Source organism: Antechinus flavipes, chromosome 5 (assembly GCF_016432865.1).
Source record: "Antechinus flavipes isolate AdamAnt ecotype Samford, QLD, Australia chromosome 5, AdamAnt_v2, whole genome shotgun sequence".
Classification (NCBI taxonomy): domain Eukaryota; kingdom Metazoa; phylum Chordata; class Mammalia; order Dasyuromorphia; family Dasyuridae; genus Antechinus; species Antechinus flavipes.
The window spans coordinates 20,524,914-20,545,566 of record NC_067402.1 but is presented as its reverse complement, the minus strand read 5'-3'; the positions used below and the strand labels follow the sequence as shown (position 1 = coordinate 20,545,566).

Genomic DNA, 20,653 nt, shown 5'->3' with positions numbered 1-20,653 from the left:
CCCGACGGCAGTTCCCTGTGCCAAGGAACCAAGGTCCTTGGCCCCCACGCCCCAAATCGGAACGGTTTGGTCATTGGGGCCCATTATGGCAAGCGGGAGGGAGGGGCTAGAAGATACCAGAGCGTGCTCTGAAATGTTTGTGTGGGACCCGTCCCTTTGGGGATTCAGGGGCTGCTGACTAAAGGCGCTCCGAGGCAAACCTGGAACCGATCAGCCGTCAGCGCGCTTGTCCCACAAACCTGGCGATACCGGGCCGAGGGGCTCCCGATCGCCCACTGAGCACCGAATGCCAAGGCCAGCCCGTCACTACGGGGCGGCAGACGCGCCTGAGACAGAACTTTAATTTACCAGATAATAAATCGGGCAACGGACTAACAAAACAGCCGAGCCCGCCACAGGGCAGGCAACGGACTAACAAAACAGCCGGGCCCGGCGCAGGGCTCCCGCTCTAGAGCGCGGAAGGGCCTTGGACACCCCGCAGGCCTGCCTCGGCTAACCAACAGGGCCAGGAGGCCGGCAGGCCCGCAGAGGGATGATAAAGGGGCAGGCTCAGGTGTCCAGGGCCTTCCCCACTCCCCAACCCCTTGTGGACGGACAGTGGGAAGCCACACAGAATTTGAATCCTTATTCGCTAAACAAAGACACTTACAGAGATGTCAAGAAAGGGGCCTGGAGAGGAATAAGGCGTCAATCAAGCATTTAGAGAAATCACCCCGATCTGGGCTTCCAAAATTCGTCTTCAGCCTTCGACGCGTGCTGCCCAACAATGAATCACACGGACACGGCTTCAATGGAAAAAAAAACCCTCACATTTATTTGATTAAACAAAAATAAAATAAACTGCATAGGAACAATTTTAAGGTCCAGAGAGACACCAACTTTGTTTTAAGGCTGCTGGTAGCTGACACGGCATCTCCTTGCTACCTTCTTCAGCCTCCTCCGTGGACCACAGTGATACATTCAGAAGCCTCTGTCTACACAGGAGTTTTTGAACACCTCTGTCTGCTCTTCCTCTGGCCATTGCCCGTCACGCCCGGCTCCCTCCAGGGCCGGGGATCTGATGGTCAAAACTAAGCCTGCCTCTTCTCCCCGAGGGGAGGGGGACCGAGCTGGCCAAACTGAAATGAATTAATGCCCACCAAGTAGCAAGGTTTGTCCCGGGGAGAGCCCCGACGCTCCGGCCCCGCGGCCGAGGAATGACCGGAGCGAAAGCCGCCCAGTTGCTGAGGAACGAGGAGCTTCTCCTGGGAGGCTGGTGGTCTTCCCAGCTCCTGTCTGACCTCGATAAGGTCAGCTCTGTCACAGGGACACCAGGATTCCTTTCCTCCTCCCTCTCCATTTGGCCTCCGACGGCCATCCTCCCCCACCCGCGAGGCCCAGGTCTCCCGGTCCCACGTTGAATAAAGTGTCTCTGCCGAGGCGAGGCAGGACGGGCAATCGACAGAGGAAGCCAGGTTCTCAGAAACCATGCTAACGGGCCCCTCCCACCCACCCGACTAACCTTCAACTAGTTTTTAATGATCCCCACCCACCCACCCCACAACCTGTACTGATTTAAGGGGGAAAAAAAAAAAAAAGGAAAAACCCACCCTTCACCAGAAGATAACACACGTCAGAGCCCCGGAACCAGGACACAATGTCCTCGAGGGGACAAGTACAGCTACTCAGACTAAGAAGCAAACTACACACAGAAAGGGGCAAAGGCCTGGCGGGCGGCGACTCCGTTCACTGGATAGACAGGTAACATTCAGTCTGGATGCTCTGTGAAATAAGAGCTTCACAACCAATTCTACCTGAGTTTGTAACGTTCATACAATCATTAAGAGGGTCTAAGACCATGCAGGTACTCACAAAGCTTTTAGAACCATCATTGGTTAAACAATGGCAGGAAACGTCCCACCTATCTGGCTTAATGTTAACCCGTAAGATCATTTTCTTTTTCTTTTTTTTTTCTTTTTTTTAAATAGAGGCATGTCTTCTCACCATGACACAAACCCAATACACTGGAACTCTGGGGGGAGGGGGAGGGGTGTTCTAGACACTCCCATCAGTCTTCCACCTCCAACTCAGAAGATCCAACTAGGAAAAAAAAAAAAAACAAGTGGGGGGAATGGGAAATCAACCCTACTTTCTGGTAATGTGCTTCTCAACTTTTATTATTTAAAACCAAACCAAACCAAAAAAACAAAAACAAAAAAAACCTTGGATACTCCCCCCCCCCCCATCCCCCTCAGATACCTTTGGTAGCAAAAAAAAAAAAAAAAAAATTAAAATCACATTCACTCAAAGAGTTCTCCCCAAATGTGAAGAGAAGTGTAGGTCATGGTGGAAGACATCCCACTGGGTCAAGAAAACTACAAATACAATCACAAAGTCAAAACAATTCTCATTCCCTTCCAACATTTGGTATAAGATAGCTCTGCCGTCCAAAGCATTAAAGCAATACAATCTTCTCTAACGGGATGTATTTGTAAACATCCAAACATAAGATAAAATAAAATATTTTTCTCTTGAAGAGAGGAGACCTAAAGGTCTTGAAGATGTAAGAATGCTGCAAATTCCAATTCCAAATCAATTTCAAATGACTAGTCGTTTTTGTTTTTAATACTGAAAAAAGTGGATTTCTAAAACAAGTTTGCATAACTCTTCATTAAAATAAAGAGTCCACTTTAAGAACTATTTGAATTTGGTGACTAAGTTTGCTTGAGTTTTTTTTTTTTAAGAATATTTGGTTTCAATTCAGTTTCTCTAACCAGAACAACTTAACAGTCCTCCTGAAAGTCAACAAAATCCCCTGTAGGTCGATGGACGTATTCTACTTGTAGGAGTGGGAGAGCTCCGTCTTTTTTCCTCAAATGGATTAATACTATTTCTTCAGAGACCTGTTGAGTGCTCCAGTGAGGTAGATGCTGTCTCTCTAAAAATGAGGTAGAAACAAAGCAAACAACGAAAACCCAACAACTTTTCAAATAATAATTTAGAAAAATAAAACCGGTGTAACGGTTTGTGCATCCTGCGCCATCGGCGAGCAGGGAACCCGAGTACTCGAAGGGAGGGACTCAAGGATCAGAGGCATATTTGTCTTACGCAAGTACCAGTGTTTGATTTTTATACAGCTCCAGACTGTTGGAAACAAACTCCAAAGAGAGGTGTTTAAATAAATACCCTACTTCCTTTTTTTTTTTTTTTTTTTTTGGCACCACGTAGATTTTTTTTTTTTTTTTAAGAAAATACAACAAAACAGACAAAAAAATCTCCCACAAAACTTTGGCACGACTTTCACTCATTTACCAAACACAGAAATCTCACAATCTTTGAAAGAAGAAAACAGACAAACAAACACAATTCTGCTAGACCAAGCCTAAAGACTTCTCTCTTCAAATAAATTAAGCTTTGGCTTAACTCGAACTTAAAAAAAAAAAAAAAAAAAAAAAAAAAAAGCCCATCTCCAGTTATCCCATTGGACGCCAAATACGAAGTGCCCTAATTCCAACTCGAATCTTTTGGCCCAATGTTAGATTTTAGGTTGTCTCTGTGGTATAATCTTCTGGGGTTTCCTCCACATTACACTAAAACTGGTACCCACGGAGGGGTTTTGTTCTAGCTCACCGAGGGTACGTACTGCACTACAGCATCAGGGCTACCTCGGATAGGTTCTGTGTCACAGGCTTGGCAGCAGGATTGCCTAATGGTTACTTTTAGCCATAGGAAAGCAGTTTCTTTTAGCTGACCACACTTCTGAAAGGTCATCAGCTTCCCCACCCAAAGTGGTTTTACCCCTTGATTCTATAAATTCCTTCAGGAGTTTTAGTGCACAAATCCATCTGCCTTCGCTAAAACTAGAGTTCGCCGGAAACGTACCTAGTCTTTCTTTTTTTTTCTTTTGCACTTCCCACATCTCTCACCTTGGGTGCCCACTGGACTAGGGCCAAAGGAGATTCCCGGAAGGTTTCTCAAAGCCATGTCTTGGGCAGGAAGCAAACTGCTCTCTTCTGTCCCTCTCTCACACAATTGATTTGCCTAAGCTCTACCTTTCCTGGACCCTCTCTGGGTGATTTTTGAACAGCCACACCCCGAGGGGGCACTAGATGTTGGCTTTCATCCTATTCTTCCCTTTGACTAAAGATCCACCGGACTGGAAGCTAGACTAAAGTTCTTCCAGAGCGCTCAGCACTCTTCCAGGGGGAGAGTCTGGGGACCCACAGATGGCAATGTTTTACAAACAACGGGTCCCCAAATGCGACACCCATTTCTCTGAATGGCGGCCGGGCACAGTGATCCACTCAATTAAAAAAAGTGAGGAACACTACCAAGAAAGAAAAGCCAAGGATCTTCTTCGGACTTCAGTCATTGAAACCCAGAGCTTCGGTGGCTACCAGATACAGGGCAGGGAAGGTCACCCAAGGTCACGTAGGTCCTGCTCCCAACTTTGAGAGCCAGAAAGAAAACAAGATTTTGGTACGCCAGTTACTGCCGGATCGACAAAAAGGTAACGCGTCATCCAGGTCTCAAGATTGCCCCCCAGAATGGCTGGGAGAGCACAGCAGGACACTTATTGGAGGGGAAGCTGGGGAGAAATAAAAAGGATGAGCACAGAAAAAGGTACTGTAATACAGGCAAAGGCAGCGTTACTATTCCTGGGCAGACCACCTCAACCAACCAGTAACAGCAAGATAAAATCTGCAAGGATTCCCAGAACTGAAATTTATTATTTTTTTTAAAGCTTTTAAAACCACTTTGTCTTTGGTAATAAGGGATGCTAGGATAGTATTTTCTCACATAAAATAAGAGCATCCCCAACTGTCATTTAACCATTTAAAAATTAAACCAAACCAATGAGAATTTAGAATTTAGGGCTAAAGGTGGGGACAGCTAAAACAAATGGGAAAGGTTCTGTCATAAGAGGCATTGCACTGGAGGTAATGGCAAATGCTGCCCGGCAGTATTTCTCGGTCCTTTAGGCTCCTTCCTGCCCGCTAATATTTATTTAGTCTTGCCTCCACTAACGGATATGGCGGACTCAGCTTCCACGGGGAGAGAGGCTGCCTACTACCTTTCAAGACTTCATCTCCCGTGGGAGGAAGTGGATACACTTGAGATTTTTTGTGGAAACAGTGAAGATTTTGTGGATACAGTATCCTTTCTTCCCTGGATATAGTAAAGGTCTTTAGTTTAGGGACAGAAGACCTCAAAAACATAGAGAGGGGGAGAGAGAGGCAGAAAAGAGAAAGAGGGAGAGAGATGGAGACAGAGAGATAGAAGAAAAGAAATAAAGGGCCTGGGAGAGGAGACGGCAACAGAAGGTAGCGGTTGAGCCATCCGGCCCAAGCAGAGACAAAGCTGAGTATCTGGACAAGGGGCTCCCGGGAGCCACTTTCCTCTAGGGGTCAAAAAGAAATCGCTGTCTTCCCTAGCACTAGATTTCTTGAGCTCTGATTCTTTTAGAACAAGGGTCCCTGAGCCTCCCGACCACTGAAAAGCAGGCAGCTCCCAGAGCCTCCCTCGCTGAGGACTAAGGCAAGGCTGCTTTCTTTTCAGAAGAAGCCGAGAGACAGACAAAGTGAGAAGTCGCTGCTATCACGGGATAATGGAAGAAAAGGCCAGGCTGTGTCCCTGCACCATGTGGACAATGTCTGCTTTATCCTTCAAGACAGATAAGAAGCCCCTGGAAAAGGTCATGAGAAGAAATGTGTGCCCAGCTAGAAGCAAAGTCCCTCCCAAGTACCACCGGTCTGACCACGGGTTCAAAGCTGGATGCTCCCATTGGGCTTTGGTTCTTTGGTACTGCCTGAGGCAGAGGAAGGAGGAGGTAGCCTTCTCCCCCACTTTCACCTACCACGTCAACATCTGAGGGGGGGAGGAAAGGGAAGGGATATTTCAGAGGGGAAAAGATCTTTACATTCAAAAGCACTCCAAGGAATTAATGCTGACTCTCAGGTCTCCTGTGCAGCACCAGTTTTCAGCAAATGATGCATTAAAGTGACTTCTCAAAAGATCCAAGAAAAAAAAAAAAATTTTTTTTTGTTGGGGGAGGAAAAGGAAACCAGGGGAAATGTTTAGCAAATCGGACAATAAAGATTTTTGTTCCCTGAACTTCCAAAGCTGTAAAAATTGTGCTTTAAAATAAAAACTTTATCCTTCCACCTATCACCATCACTCTTAGAAAAAAACAAACAACAAAAACAAAGATACAACTTCCTAACTGTTACACACAAAGAAACAACATTCGGCTATTCCATGCCCTCGACAACAATTTTGCATGTTCTTTTGCTTCTACCGGTGTGTGTATACACACGTATACACACACACACGTATACACACACACGTATACACACACACATACACAACTTACATTCACTCCAAACAGGTTTTAAAAGTTTTAAATCCAAGAAATTAGATGACTTCCACTCTTCCTTAACCAATTTTTTTCTAACAACAGATTATATCCCTCCCACCCCCACCAAAACCATCCCCCAAAACCTTGAACAACATTTTAATAAAAGTCATCAAAAAACTTAAGATGTGTGCCATCCCTGGCTTGCCCATTTGGGACAGGGACACTGCAGACACTCCTCTCAATAGAACCCCCAAATGGGAAAAGCCCCCTTTTCAGAGACGGCACCTCCCACCCAGATTTTCCAGAAATAAGAAAAAGATGCTGAACAGGAAGTGAAACATACTGAGGTATAAAAGGGTAAGAGGAAAATGTTCTCTGTTGCAGCATTTTAAAAAAGTTCTTAAAAGGCTTACCAAAACACACTTAACATAGGCAGAAACCCACGAACCACAGTCTAGAATCCAGAACACAGATGCTCTAAGTATCTAACCCTACTTTTTTTAAACTTGTTTTTCTGTAATTTTTTTTTTTAAGTTAGAGAGCCTCATTTGGCTTCCTCTCTAGAAAGCTTTGATCGAAGACGACCAATCCAGTGACAGTATGAGAACCAATCCATTCGTTGGCTTGTGCATTCGATAACCCGTTTTGGGGATGGAGGTAAATACAAAATCTGCACTGGGCTGAGAAGGGAGAGGGTGGGGAAAGGAACAAAGGGAGGAGGAAACCCAAAGAACATGAGGTAGATAGAATCTATAACTTCCCAGGCTCAATCCCTGCAGAAAGATAAGTACATTCATCTGTAAAAAAATAAAGATGAGGTAGGTCTTCAGTAACGTTGTACTTTTTTTTTGTTCTCATAGTAAAGAAAAAAAATTTCCCTGAGACGGTTTCTTCTTTGAAATTCAAAATGGAGAAAACAAAAACAAAAATCAAAACCACGTCCCCCAAAAACCACCGCAAGAACCACCACAAAGCCAACACTTTCTATTAAAAGATGAGGATCCGATTGTTTCCAAAATCAACCACGACGATCATGCCATCTGGAGTGACGGCAATGCCCGAGGGGCGGTCCATTTGGCCAAAGCCACTTCCCTGAGCACCAAATTTGCATATGAAACTGCCGTTGGATTCGAAGATCTGCACCCGATGATTCCTGGAATCCGCCACGATGATTCGTCCCTCTTGATCCACGGCGACCCCCTGGGGGCGCAGGAACTGCCCGTTGCCGGTGCCCTCCGACCCCAGGAAGCGTGCAGACTGGCAGTCTGGGTGGATGACCAGCAGGCGGTGGTTGTTGAAGTCCGTCACCACCAGATGGCCTTCGTGGTTGAAGGTCACACCCCGGGGGGAATCAAAGTGCTTCCAGAGGGCCCCTTCAAAGCCGTACTTGTTCAGGAAGGCCCCATCGGGCCCGAACAGCTGGACCCGGTGGTTCCGTGTATCAGAGACCAGAATCTTGCCTTCCGAATTCACCGCCACGTCCCAAGGATAGTTGAACTGTCCGTTCTTCGTGCCCTTCTCCCCGAACTTGAGGAGGAACTGCCCTTCGAAGGTGAATATCTGGATGCGATGATTGTCCTTGTCCGCCACCACGATCCTGCGCGAGGAGTCGCAAGCCACTCCCGCCGGGCGGTCGAACTGGCCGGGCCTGGAGCCCAGCGTGCCGAACTTGTGATAGAAGGTGCCGCAGGGCTTGAACACCTGGATGCGGTTGTTGCTGCGGTCGGCCACGATGATGTAGCCTTCCTTGTCCACGCTGACGCCCCACGGGCGGCAGAGCTTCCCGTCGCTGTCGCCCTCGCTGCCGAAGGCCAGCCCGGGCAGCCCGATGCCCACGTAACTGCGCCCGGACTTGACCAGCACCTTGAAGGGGCTGTTCTTGATGTGCTGGTTGCACATCATAACGGAAATGAGGTGCTCGCCCTCCAGCTGCGGCCGGTAGCTGACCAGGTAGGTGCCGTTCTGCTGATCGCTGACGTCGGCGCCGAACAGGTTCCCGTCGGGCCCCATGACCACCGCGGACATCAGGTCGCCGCCCGAGAGGCGCGGCTCCCCGTCGTGATCGTACCCGATCACCGTGAACGACGCCACCTTGCCCTGGAGGGCGCGTTTGAGGCCTTCCCCGGTGGCCTTGGTCAGGGGGGCAAAAGCCCCGCTGCTGACGAAGCCTAAGGATTTGATGGCCAGGTAGAGGGCCTGGTCCGGGGGGGTGAACATCACCCTGTCGTCTTCCTGCGGCTTGAGGAGGCTCCGGACGTTCTTGAGCTCCTGGACCTGCGCCAGCATGCGGTCTCGGGCCAGCAGCACGTCCATGGCGCGCCCCTCTTCCAGGACCTGCTGCACGGCGCTGATGGTGCTGTCCAGCTTGTTGAGGTTCTGACGAAGCTTTTCCACCTGCAGGTACAGAGACTTGGCCTTGACCTGGCGGATCTTCTCCACCTAAAAGCAGAAAGGCAAGAGAGAGGCCTTGGTGAAAATTATACGGGAAAAGGAGCCGGCGACGGCCAGCTTGGCCGTTACCTTCGGGGGCACAAAAAGCTCCCCCCCAGCCCCGGGAGGAAACCGGGGCCTCTGGAAATCGACATTCTCGGACAACGAATTCTGTTTACTGAAAGACTTTTAGGAAAAGATTCTATTAATGTCTTTTGCTTCCCCCTTCATCCCCCCGCCCCAAGGCCTTTTAAGGAAATACCATGATTGCCACCCTCGCAAAATCATTCCCTCCCTCGTAAAAAAAAGAGAAAATGTGACCGTGTATTTTAACATTCTTCGATCACAAGCTGCCACCTCTGCCCAGAGGATGGAGTCAGAGAGACTTAATCTTTTTCTACAGTTTTACTAAGGTTTTTGCCAAGGGTTTTCCGCTCATTCATATTTTGGCTTCTTATCAAACCATTCTCCAACTGATAAATGGTCAAAGGATATGAACAGACAATTCTCAGATGAAGAAATTGAAATTATTTATAGACATATGAAAATATGCTCCAAATCATTATTAATCAGAGAAATGCAAATTAAGACAACTCTGAGATCCCACTACACACCTGTCAGATTGACTAGAATGAAAGGGAAAGATAATGGGGAATGTTGGAGGGGATGTGGGAAAACAGGGACACTGATACATTGTTGGTGGAATTGTGAACACATCCAGCCATTCTGGAGAGCAGTTTGGAACTATGCTCAAAAAGTTATCAAACTGTGCATACCCTTTGATCCAGCAGTGTTTCTATTGGGCTTATATCCCAAAGAGATATTAAAGAAGGGAAAGGGACCTGTATGTGCCAAAATGTTTGTGGCAGCCCTGTTTGTAGTGGCTAGAAACTGAAATTGAATGGATGCCCATCAATTGGAGAATGGCTGGGTAAATTGAGGTATATGAATGTTATGGAATATTATTGTTCTGTAAGGAATGACCAGCAGGATGAATACAGAGAGGACTGGCGAGACTTACATGAACTGATGCTAAGTGAAATGAGCAGAACCAGGAGATCATTATATACCTCAACAATGATACTGTATGAGGACATATTTTGATGGAAGTGGATTTCTTTGACAAAGAGACCTAACTGAGTTTCAATTGATAAATGACGGACAGAAGCAGCTACACCCAAAGAAAGAACACTGGGAAACGAATGTGAACTAACTGCATTTTTGTTTTTCTTCCCGGGTTATTTCTACCTTCTGAATCCAATTCTCCCTGTGCAACAAGAGAACTGTTCGATTCTCCACACATATATTGTGTCTAGGATACTCTGTGACAAATCTAACATATATAGGACTGCTTGCCATCTGGGGGAGGAGGGTAGAGGGAGGGAGGGGAAAAATCAGAACAGAAGTGAGTGCAAGGGATAATGCTGTAAAAAATTACCCTGGCATGGGTTCTGTCAATAAAAAGTTATTTAAAAAAAATATTCAAAGAGATCAAAATATAAAAAGAAAAAGAAAAAAAAAGATTTTGGCTTCTTTTGGGGGATTTTTCATATTTATTGTTATCAAGCAAATTATTTCTGGGGAGCTTACCAAGAATGATCATGACTTAATAGTGGAAACAGGACAAGGCAAGCCTAAGTCCAAGACCCAGAACCCTCACAGGTTCAGTGGAAATCCATCTTCCCTTTACCCAGATCCCCGGTCTCCGCACTCTCACTACCAGGCCCAGTGTGAACTACAGTGTCTGCAGGTGGGCTCCCGAGGTGTTTCATTCAGGCAGCATTAATGCTGTCACTAACAGGGATTTACCAGTTTCTAAGGGCAGCCGCCCTGCCCTTACTTACACTACATAGAGAGAATACTGTAAATAAAATCCCTACATTTAACAAAGCACTGATAGTGTTGAAGTTTAAATTAATTTGATTTGGCACGATTAATTCATACACCAATTAATGATCCTATCTCACTCAATCTTGGGTAGAGAGAAACGGCCTCGGAATCTGGAAGATCCGAGTTCAAGCTTGCTTCTGGCTCATCCAGGGTCTCTCAACTTCTTGGTGATCCAGACAACTCTTCCCAGGGCTCTGAGGGTCGCCAAAGACCTGCCTCGAAGGACTCACTCAATTTCACAAATCACTGGTCCAGGCCCTGACCCATGAGGATTCTTCAGCTTCAGTGCAGGAATCACCTTTCCCCAAAGCACAGCCAGGCTTTCTCCCAGGCCTACAAGGCCCCACCCCACCTCTACTTGGTGACCTCGTGGTTTTCCCTCCAGGTTGGTGGCTGATGGGCAGGCCCCCCAAAACGTCTGTAGCAGTCCACAGAACTGAGATGAATCAATGACTGGGGCTCTTTCACGCACTCAGTAATCAATCCAACTGAGGAGACTCAGAGAAACAAAAGGTAGATTGTTGAACCACCTGTGAGCCCTTGAGATACAGAACACCCATGGTGGGGTCTCCCAGTAAGAAAGATCATGGATCTCAGCATCTGAGAAGGAAAGACAAGTGGTAAATGGGGAAGGAAAGGCTGGATGGTTAGCAGCAGGATAATTAACAGGAACCAGGGGATGGAGAAAGCTTCCCACAAGAAAGTTTATGATTGAGATTCAGAGGAAGAAGGTGACACAGTAATGGGAAATGAGAACGGATTGGAAACATGGAGAAAGCCAAGGAACACAAATGTGAGTGTCCATGATGGCGAGACATCTTGAAGACAGCTAGCTGGGGAGAGGAGCCATCATCTGGAACCCAAGGGAGAAGCAAGAAAGAAGAAAAGACCTGAGAAGGATTTGCCAGCATCTAGCGGGCCAAACACACCGAGAATACAGAAGATGACGACAATTTGCAGCCATCGGCTGGTTCGGGTTGGCCCGCTGCAATCAACGTCATGGGAAAGAAGTCAAGGACAATGAAGATTAATTAAAGGCCCGATGCTGAGACCTGAGCGGCTTTCAGAAAGAAAACCCAAGTGAAAAGACAAAGGAATTTTCTGGGAAATAAAATCCACCATCGGCAATAAACACACACCTGACAATTTTCCTCCTGAAAGGTTATTCCATGATACTTAGGACTGGAGAAAGAAATTCATCATTTTCTCTTGAAAAATGGAAGACGGCAGCCCTGAGACCCAGAGCGAGGGCAGGGAAGAGAGAGAGGTTTTGCATCACTGAAGGTGAGCATTCAAAAGCGCACCCCCCTACCCTCAGCAGACGACAAAGACCCTTTCATCCAGAAATCCAGAAGAGCAAGTTTGGGGCTCAGTGTGAGACACCACAGACAGTCTTCTCAAATTGCACCAAGTAGCTAGCTCCTCTCCGCTTTTAATTAACATTTGGGGATGTTATATAAGATCGGAACAATGAGAGCATTGGAGTGTCTACAGCATCTGAAGGCTCGGGGACCCGCAGTTGGTCTTCCACGAATAACCACTGGAAACAAAAAAGTTCCCAGCCTTTGCGGTGTCTGGCTAACTTCTCGTGGGAAAGGCATTTCATAAAGTTAGGCCCAAGTTACGCTCTGTACCGCCCCACCACGAAGCCCCCAGAGTCTGGGAAACTTCCCGGCCACGCTGGGTATTCTCAGGGAGACGAAGAGCTTGGCGGCAGCCAATGGCAGGCCCGGTCCATGCTGTTAGGAAATGCAATTAGAGCCCATATATTCCTGCAGGATGCGGTCAATCCCTAAGCATAAGTGAAGGATGAGACCGGGCAAGAAGGGGGCCTCTGATGGGGGCACCAGGGAGGGGGAGCAGTCATTTTATTCCATCTGGGGGCCCTCTAAGGCGAGGAGGAAAGGTCTTAAGAACAAAAAGGAGGCTGGTCTCTAGTACGGGCCAGGAAATGGAGCCATCCAGCAATTCCCCTGAAGGCCTCTTTCCTATCAGTCAGCTGGCCTTAAAAAGCTCTCCTCCTGCCTTCTCCACACGGGCGCGATTCATTCACGGCTATCTCACAGCTCTGAAAAGCGCCCTTGTTGCCGGACTGGGAGAAAAGGGCAGACAATGCGCCAGTGTGTCCGGCAACACCCGCGGCTGGGCCCTTCCTCCCCCAAAACACTTCCGTGAAATGCGCCAATGTTCCGGATTTAGAACAGGAGCCGTGCAAGTCTAAAATTAGGACCACTGGGAAAGTCTGCCCCGGGGACCGTGGGCTTGGCTCCCGGCGGCTGGGTCCGGCAGAGCAGGGGTCTCACCTTCCACAGCAGCTCACACTCCCTCTCCTCCAAGGCCTTCTTGTGCCTCGTGGTGACCGCCTTGACTTCCGACTGGACCACCTTCGCTTTCATTTCCACCTGCTCCGCCACAGCCTGGGCCTGCTCGATGCTCAGCTGCAAACGACAAACACACACAGAACGGCATGTGGGACGTGCGTCCGGAGGGGCGCCGGCGACCGCCAAGGGAGCCTCCCACGGGAAGCTGCTCTCCCCGAGACCCGCTCCGAGCAAAGGGCTGGCACGGTGAGAGACTGGCACCTGTCTGACATGTAACCAAAGGAGGCCTTGGCAGCCCCCGCTTCCTCTGTATAAGAAGTTACACCTAAATAGTGTATGTCAGGACTATTAAGAGATACTCTGACACGGGAAAACCATGTAGCCAAGTTAGGGGCGAAAACATGAAATGAAGTATCAAATGGAGCGTGTATCGAGCAGCTGTAGGGACAGCGGCTCTTGTGCCAGCTCTCAGCCAATCTTGGGCCCAGCTCTGCCTGAATAAAAGCCGCTTCCAGAACAACCTCAGGAGATGCAGCTGTTTTCCAGGGAGTGTCTCCTACCTCCAACCAGGACTCCTTATTCACCCCAGCCCCAAACACAAAGGTGTTGGTTCGCTAGAAAGTCAAGGCAGAACTGTTAGGTCCAAGGCAATCCCAATAAACTTTGGAAGAAAACGCCTCTGCATCCAGAAAGAGAATTATGGAGATTGAATATATATCAATATCTGCTCTGTTTACTTCTTTGGGTTTTTTTGGTTTTTTTCCCTCTCCGGTGGTTTTTTCCCTTCTGATTTTTCTCTCTCAATACAATTTATAAAGCAAGGTATATTTTTAAAAAGTTAATATATATGTATAACCAGGAGAAAAAAAAAAAAAAAGGAATGCATATAGTATTAAAAAAAGAAAAAAGGAGGCAGCTAGATCACACAGTGGATAGAGTACCGGCCCTGAAGTCAGGAGCAGCCAAGTTCAAATCCAGACAAGTCACTTAACCCCAAATGCCTCAGCAAAAAGAAGAAAAAAAGAAAAAAGATAAAACTGTTAGAAAGAAATCTACACATTTTCTTGAAGGAAAAAAATAGCACCTATATCAAGTATACAAGTATATAACTTCATCCTGCTTAGGCAAGAAATCAGATTTCCTAAGATGTCCTTAGCCTTCAAAAGTGAGGTGGAATTATCCATGAAGAATTATTTAAAATAAAAAATCTGGTGATTTTAAGTACTTATTATATTAATGCCTCTTTCTAAATCCACCAAGATTTCTATGAGAGGCAGGGGAGTGAGGGAGATACAATACTAGCCTGAGAATTAGGAAAACTGGGGCTCAAAACCCTACCAGAGACAATTCTGTCCTTGTGGATAAGTTACCAATCTGCAGGCAAAGATGGGGTGTCTGTACTGAGAATCCACCTCCCTTCCCAACCCCACCCCTTCTACCCGACTGCTCCTAATCATACACAGAGATTTCCCCATGAGCAGTGGCAGGATAAGGCAAAAAGCTCCTAGTACTTGGGTCTCATGGCCCAACTATGTGCCCCTGGACAAGCTGCAACATTTCTCTGGGTTCTCTGTGAAATAGGGGTTGCCTAATGATCTCAAAAGACTGTCACCTTTGTAGCTCTAATAGTCCAAGAAGCTCTGCTTGCATCAGGCCCCAGAGTCTTGGGAACAGCACTTCCCCAGTTTTTAAGTCAGCCTAGTAGACTGTGGAATACACAATGGAGTGAAGGGAGTGGCGGAGGACGCCAGTACCGCCAAGGGAATCACACACACTGTTCCTCCTGGCGGGCATTTCTAAACATGCCCTGATGGGTGCAGAGCCCTGTAGGTTGTCCTGTACCCTGTCCTATCCGCTAACGAGGAGCTGAAAGATCCTAATAAAATCCCAAACACATAGAGGTGCTTCCCATGCTGAAAAAGGGACTGAAAGTAAAGGGGAATTTCATGAAGAGGGTGTCCTGCTCCTTTATGCCTGGAATTCACTGAATCAAATGTAAATTGCTAAATTTCTAATAAATAGCTATTCTAAATGAGATAAGAACTTCTAATTTGTCTCCTCCCCTCCTGCCCTCTTCCTTCTCAACACACTCAAGCTACTTCCATTCAATATGAAATCTCTGCCTGCCATTTAAATGCTTCCCAAGCCGGTTCCTCCCTGCCTTCCCTTCCACATACTCTCTAATCCCGACGTACTGGTCTTCTGAAGGCTGTTTTCACAAGGGATACTCCCATCACCCACCTCTAGGCCTAGTCACTGGTTCTGCCCCAAGCCTTTAGTGTGTTCCTTTTCACTAGCTTGCCTTTGAGGCTCAATTCAAACATCCCTTCTTCTGCAGGCTGACCACCTGCTAATGAACCCCCCCTTGCTGCTCATAAAATTGCTTTAGACTAGGCAGGCACACCGTCTGTCCTTAATTATGTTCACATTCTGTCCCTTTCTTTTTGCTGCTTCTTTGACTCTGCACTGCTTGGTATACAGTAAGCAGTAAATAAATGCTCCTGATTGGCTGGTCTTAAAAAGACCCATGCATATGTAAGGGGCACCCCAGGAAATGGAATTCCTTAGTTGCAAATTTCTGGTCCTGAGCCTCATATGTTACCCTACACCTGATGACATCAATTGTGAGGAAGGAACCTGACCCTGTGACGGCCCCCAGCCCTTCATCTCCTCAGAGATGGCCCCCAGACGAGGTAAGATGGTATCTTCCTGAGAGGACTCAGAGGAACACCAAGGGACAGCAGGCAGCAGTGTCGAACACGCCATGGGATAGTAAACGGGGCAGGGAAAGCCTCCCGTGTGGGCCAGGTTCCTGAAGGGGGCTTGGGAGAGAGGGGAAGGGCAGGCTGGGAACACGGGATCCTGCAGGAAATCCCAAATCGGTAAGACCCCACAAGGGGCAGGTTACACTAGTCAATATCAGCAAGGGAGGGGGATGTTCTTTTTTAAAAATAATTTTGGCTTTTAAATTATCTTTAGGCAGAATCTTTGTAATTTTGTCAAAAGGTCAGAATGGGACGGATGCTAGTGATATAGTTAGTTCACAATGGGGATTAAGGCTATGTCAGTGAAGTTAAATCGATAACGGCTTCTACCTTATTTTCTTTTCTTTTGCACTGGAAAAATCCCAGGTTATCAAGTTTGTTTGAGAATCTCTCTCAAGTTTCCCGATTTATCCAATTATTGGAGGGGGGACAGTAAGGCAACACGTGCATCTTGGTACAACTAAATGCTATGGCCAACTGGAAAGCTTTACCGAGTCAGCCCTGAATGAGTGCCTCGTGCATTATTACCACGGGGCAGGATTAACGAAGAAGCAAACTCGATCCACAAATTAGCACAGGTTCCACTCATAAGAACAACTTTTTCATCACGTAATCAGTTCCAACCAATCTTCGATGATTCTCTGTATTAAACGAATGTCTTTGCAGCGGGGCTCAGAACGGAGCCTCCCTCCCGGAGTCACCGGGGGGAGCAAATGAGACCCTTTTGTAAAGCACTCTATAAAAGCCGGCTGCTCCAACACCAGCTCTTTCAGAAGAGAAGGGCAGCTGTGGCTCTAAAATCAGCAAAAGAGCGAGCCCCGGAGCCCAGAATCATCAAATATTGCCAAGGGCCCACATGCAGGTCAGCCAGGGCACCTTATCACGACCGCTTTACCCACTCTCCTTATCAGCATCAGCAGCTGGGGAGAACGCAGGCAGGGGTCACTCGCTTCCCCCCGCTGACAAGCTTTGATAAACAGAAGAGGGGATGCTGGGGGTCAGGCACAGCGGGTGCCACCGAGCAAAGCCACTACCTCGAAACAACTGAGAAATACCTCCACCAAGAGACTCGCCACAACAAATGGCAGAGTAAGAGCAGATGTGGCAGAGACTCCAGGCCCCCGCCGGCCTCTCCATGCTAGAGGTGACAAAACTCGGGCCAAGAGCCGGAGGTACAAAGAAAAGCTGAATTCTGCCCAGCTCCTGCGTGGGACTGGCTGCCCGGGCAAGCGGCCACTCACAAAGGTGGGAGGTGAGAGCCACGGGCACCCCCACGCTCCGCGGCTGGACGCGCGTCAGGGACGGTCTCCTGCGGGATCTCGGGAAATCTCAGGGCCAACAAATGAGAAATCACCATTCACAGCCCTTGACCAAAGGGGCCACTGGGCTCCAGGGGCTACCCAGTAGGGCTCTCCGCTGCTCCTGATCACGAGGGCTCTGCTAGGCCCTCCCGCACTCCTGTACACTCCAATACCATTTGTAGGGCTGTCCCTCCTTTTTTAGAGTGCTGTTGTTGCTCTTTAAACATCTCTGCAACAAGGGCAAAGCGGAAAGAACTGGAGAGTCTGGATTTGAAGCCTGGGCCCTCGGCCACTTGTCTCTCTCAAAACAAGCCTCAGTTCCTTGTAGAAGGCGCCAACCCTTACTGTAGTCACAGAAACCAGACACGAGCCCTGAATGTCCACCGAGATCATCCCAACCGGCCCAGGTATCTATCAAACCCGAAACCGGGCAGCTAATGGTCCAGAAGCACTTCCTGAGGACTTCTTATATTCTTACAGACTCGTGACAGAGAGAGCCGCCTTCATTCAGAAACAGGGACTGAATGTGGCTCACAGCATAGCATTTCCACCTTTTTTATTGTCATTTGCTTGCTTTTTCTCCCCCTTTTCATCTGATTGTTCTCGAGAAATATGGAAAGACATATAGAAGAATTGCATATATTTAACATGTATTGGATGACTTGCCTTCTAGGGGAGGGATGGGGAAAGGAGGGAAAAAAATTTGGAACCCAAGGTTTTGCAAGGGTGGATGCTGAAAACTATCTTTGTATGTGTTTGGAAAATAAAAAAACTTATCTTTAACAAGATTTTTTATATATTTTATATATTTTTTAAAAATCTTCTATCTCCACATGCTAAAAGTCATGGAGGCAAAAAAAGACAAAAAGCACCCAGAGCCTACCCTCTGTGAGGGGGATGAGGGGGATGTAGAAACCCATTGGAAGACAGGCTCCTCGGCACCCCTGAGGCAAAGCCCGGTCACCCTGCCTTAGGTTTGGCATTTCTATTCAGCAAACACGCTTGGTTCCACCAGGGAACTTCTGGCAAAACTTTGTCCGAGGAGCCGGCTGGATCCAAAGACAGAGAGGGAGTTTGTGCCCAGAAGGAAATCCTTTAGTGTGGGGAGTGACTGCAGTAAAAAGCACACCCAGGGGTTTCTAAATCAAAGTTGGGGCTGGGTAGAGCTCGGCTGCTAGACCCCAGGGCCGGCCCTGCATGGGGGCTAGACTCCGGATGGCTCCGGATTTCATGGGACATGAAAGCGAGGTCTCAAGCAAGGGCCCCGCCTCCTTCAGCTGTTCCACCCAGAGGTGGGCTGCAGACATCCGTGTCCTTCCTGCCTCCCTACATGCCGGCTGAGAGACCTTGGGCAGGCCTTCCCCTACACGGCTGGTACCACGGGGCCGGGCCAGCGTCTCCAGAGGGCTCCTTCTAGCTTTCCCGGCAAATTAAAACGACCGGCCAAAGCGAACTTGGAGTAGAGAAAGTGACCGAAGCTAAAAGGGAGTGGGCTGGGGGCGGGGGTGCAGAGCCGGATGACGGCTTTGATTTCGTGGAAATGTGAAGGTGCAGCCGCAGGGGGAGAGGATGTTCCAAATGGCCCCTCTCCCCGGGAGGGAGGGGAAGGGGCACAGGGGGGCACCATCGCAGCTCCTCCCCCAGATCTCACGTTCTGAAACTAGCCCATCGTATCAATCAGCAGGAGCCCAGAACACGGAAACATGCCGGGGAGCAAGCCGCCGGCCCCCAGAATATGTGGGCCCTGGGCCGTGGAGGAGGGGGAAAGGATTAGCCCATTTTAGGAAAACTCCAGTAATTGCTTCATTCAAGTCACTCCAATTAAAAGGCAGGCCACATTTGGCAGCCGACTGTGTAATCTGTCCAGAAATGAACAGTGGAAAACTGAGCATTCCCTGCCCGTCCTACCGCACTGGAAACAAGGGCCTTAAATTGGTGGAACAGGGATCAATCATCCGGAAACAACCCCGATTACTCGCTAATGGAAGGTGAGATCTCGGGATCCCACCCTCCAAAATTTCCTCTGGCCAGTATGTCACTCCCCCACTGAACAGGGAAGGCGGGAAGAAAGCCAAGAGAGCACGGGAGAGGCTTCTATTTGCTCGGGGGAGACCGAGACCAAAAGGTTCAAGTTTTAAATGCCTAGACTTCTCCCTTCACGGCAGGCACACAGTAGGCGCTTAATAATGAATGCCTATTGACTAAGGAAGGGTAAATCCTGAAGAAATGGAGAGTGACGCCCTCTGTCAGCTGATGTCACTCTTGGGGGATTGGGATGTCTGTTTATGGAGGGGGGAGAGGATGTTCGCTGGGCCCTGAGAAAAGAGACAATGAACAAAAATAAGACGTTTCATGGGGTTGGGGAAAAGCAAGATTTCAGCCTCCCTAAATTGACATCTTGTTTTTAACTTTTAAGATCAGATAATTGGGCCCAGAGCTAACAGCTGGGGACAGTGGAGAGCTGGCTTGGGTTCAAGTCTCATCTCACAGATATATTGGTTGTGTGACCCTAGGCAAGTCACTGGATTTCTGTGTCCCAAGACCTATCTCTGTGCCGGGCAGCCAATAAAATCGGGGGTTCAGAACACATCGCAGGAAGCCCAACACAGCCAAAGCCAAGCTCTCGCCTCCTTTTTTAAAGTCTAAAATGGCCAAGTGAAGGGCAACGTGCCATATGGGTCAGAGCCTCAAGTTGAGAGCGCCCGGACGGGTCCTAAAATGGCGCAGCGAGCAGGAAAGTCCAAAGGTGTCTTATGAGGGTAAGACATGGAGCGCCCAAGAGTGATTGCTAAGTGAGGGCAAGAGGGGGAGGGCTGGCTGAGTATGGACCCAGGAGTGCTGGGGAGAGAGCAGGGAGGGGCCGGGCCCCCGACTCTAAATTCGTTTGGCAGATGAGGAAAGAGACAAGACCCCGGGAGCCTGAGTGAAGTGTCGGCGACGGGATCTGAACCCGGGCGGCAGATTTAAAAGCCACTTACCTGAATGGCCTGGCGACCTTGCTGAGCGTCGGCCAGCAGCTGAATGGTGAGGGTTCGGGAGTCTTGCAGGGCGTCCTGGAGGTAGATGAAGCTGTGGCCGACGTGGCGCCCCATGGTGCACTCTCGGCAGATGGGCACGGAGCAGGTGTCACAGTAGAAATGAAGCACCTACGAGACAAGAAGGGGGAGAGGACGTGAGGGAGGCGTCGGGACCCCCCAGGAGAGGGGAGAGCGTGGCAACGGCTCAGGGATGCGCTCAGCCACCTTCCCTCATCCAGGCTTCCCGAGGCTTCCTCGCAGAGAGGAACAAAGATGCTCTGGGCCCAGAGGGAGACCTGGGGCCGGTCACCAACCCCCCTCAACTGCAGCTTCCTCATCGGTAAAAACGGGGAGAACAACAGCTGCTGACCCACACCCCCCCATTCTCACTGTAAGAGCAGCGCTCGCAAACAAACAAAAATTGCAAAAAAAAAGAAAAAGAACAAGAAGAAGGCGGCAGCTCGGGTCCTGCAGCAGCGCTGGGGATCTGACCACACCAGAGAGAAAAGAGCCTCGCCTCCGGCGGCTCCAGTCAAGGCCAGGCCAGGAAGCCGGGAGGCCGGGCTAAAAGCCGCCATCAATCACCCTTCCC

The 20,653-nt window shown here is 48.7% G+C and overlaps 1 protein-coding gene across 1 annotated transcript in view; it reads right to left on the bottom strand.

Moving 5' to 3' along the window:
• Window positions 1-124: 124 nt before the first annotated feature.
• Window positions 125-20,653, bottom strand: part of TRIM71 (tripartite motif containing 71) — an 85,084-nt gene continuing 64,555 nt past the window's right edge. Inside the window, exons 2-4 of the mRNA XM_052001051.1 lie at window positions 20,023-20,190; window positions 12,961-13,095; window positions 125-8,776 (exon numbers count right to left, since the gene is read on the bottom strand). Of these exons, the coding sequence (XP_051857011.1) occupies window positions 7,325-8,776; window positions 12,961-13,095; window positions 20,023-20,190 (1,755 nt within the window). The 3' untranslated portion in view covers window positions 125-7,324. The remainder of the gene's footprint in view (window positions 8,777-12,960; window positions 13,096-20,022; window positions 20,191-20,653) is intronic.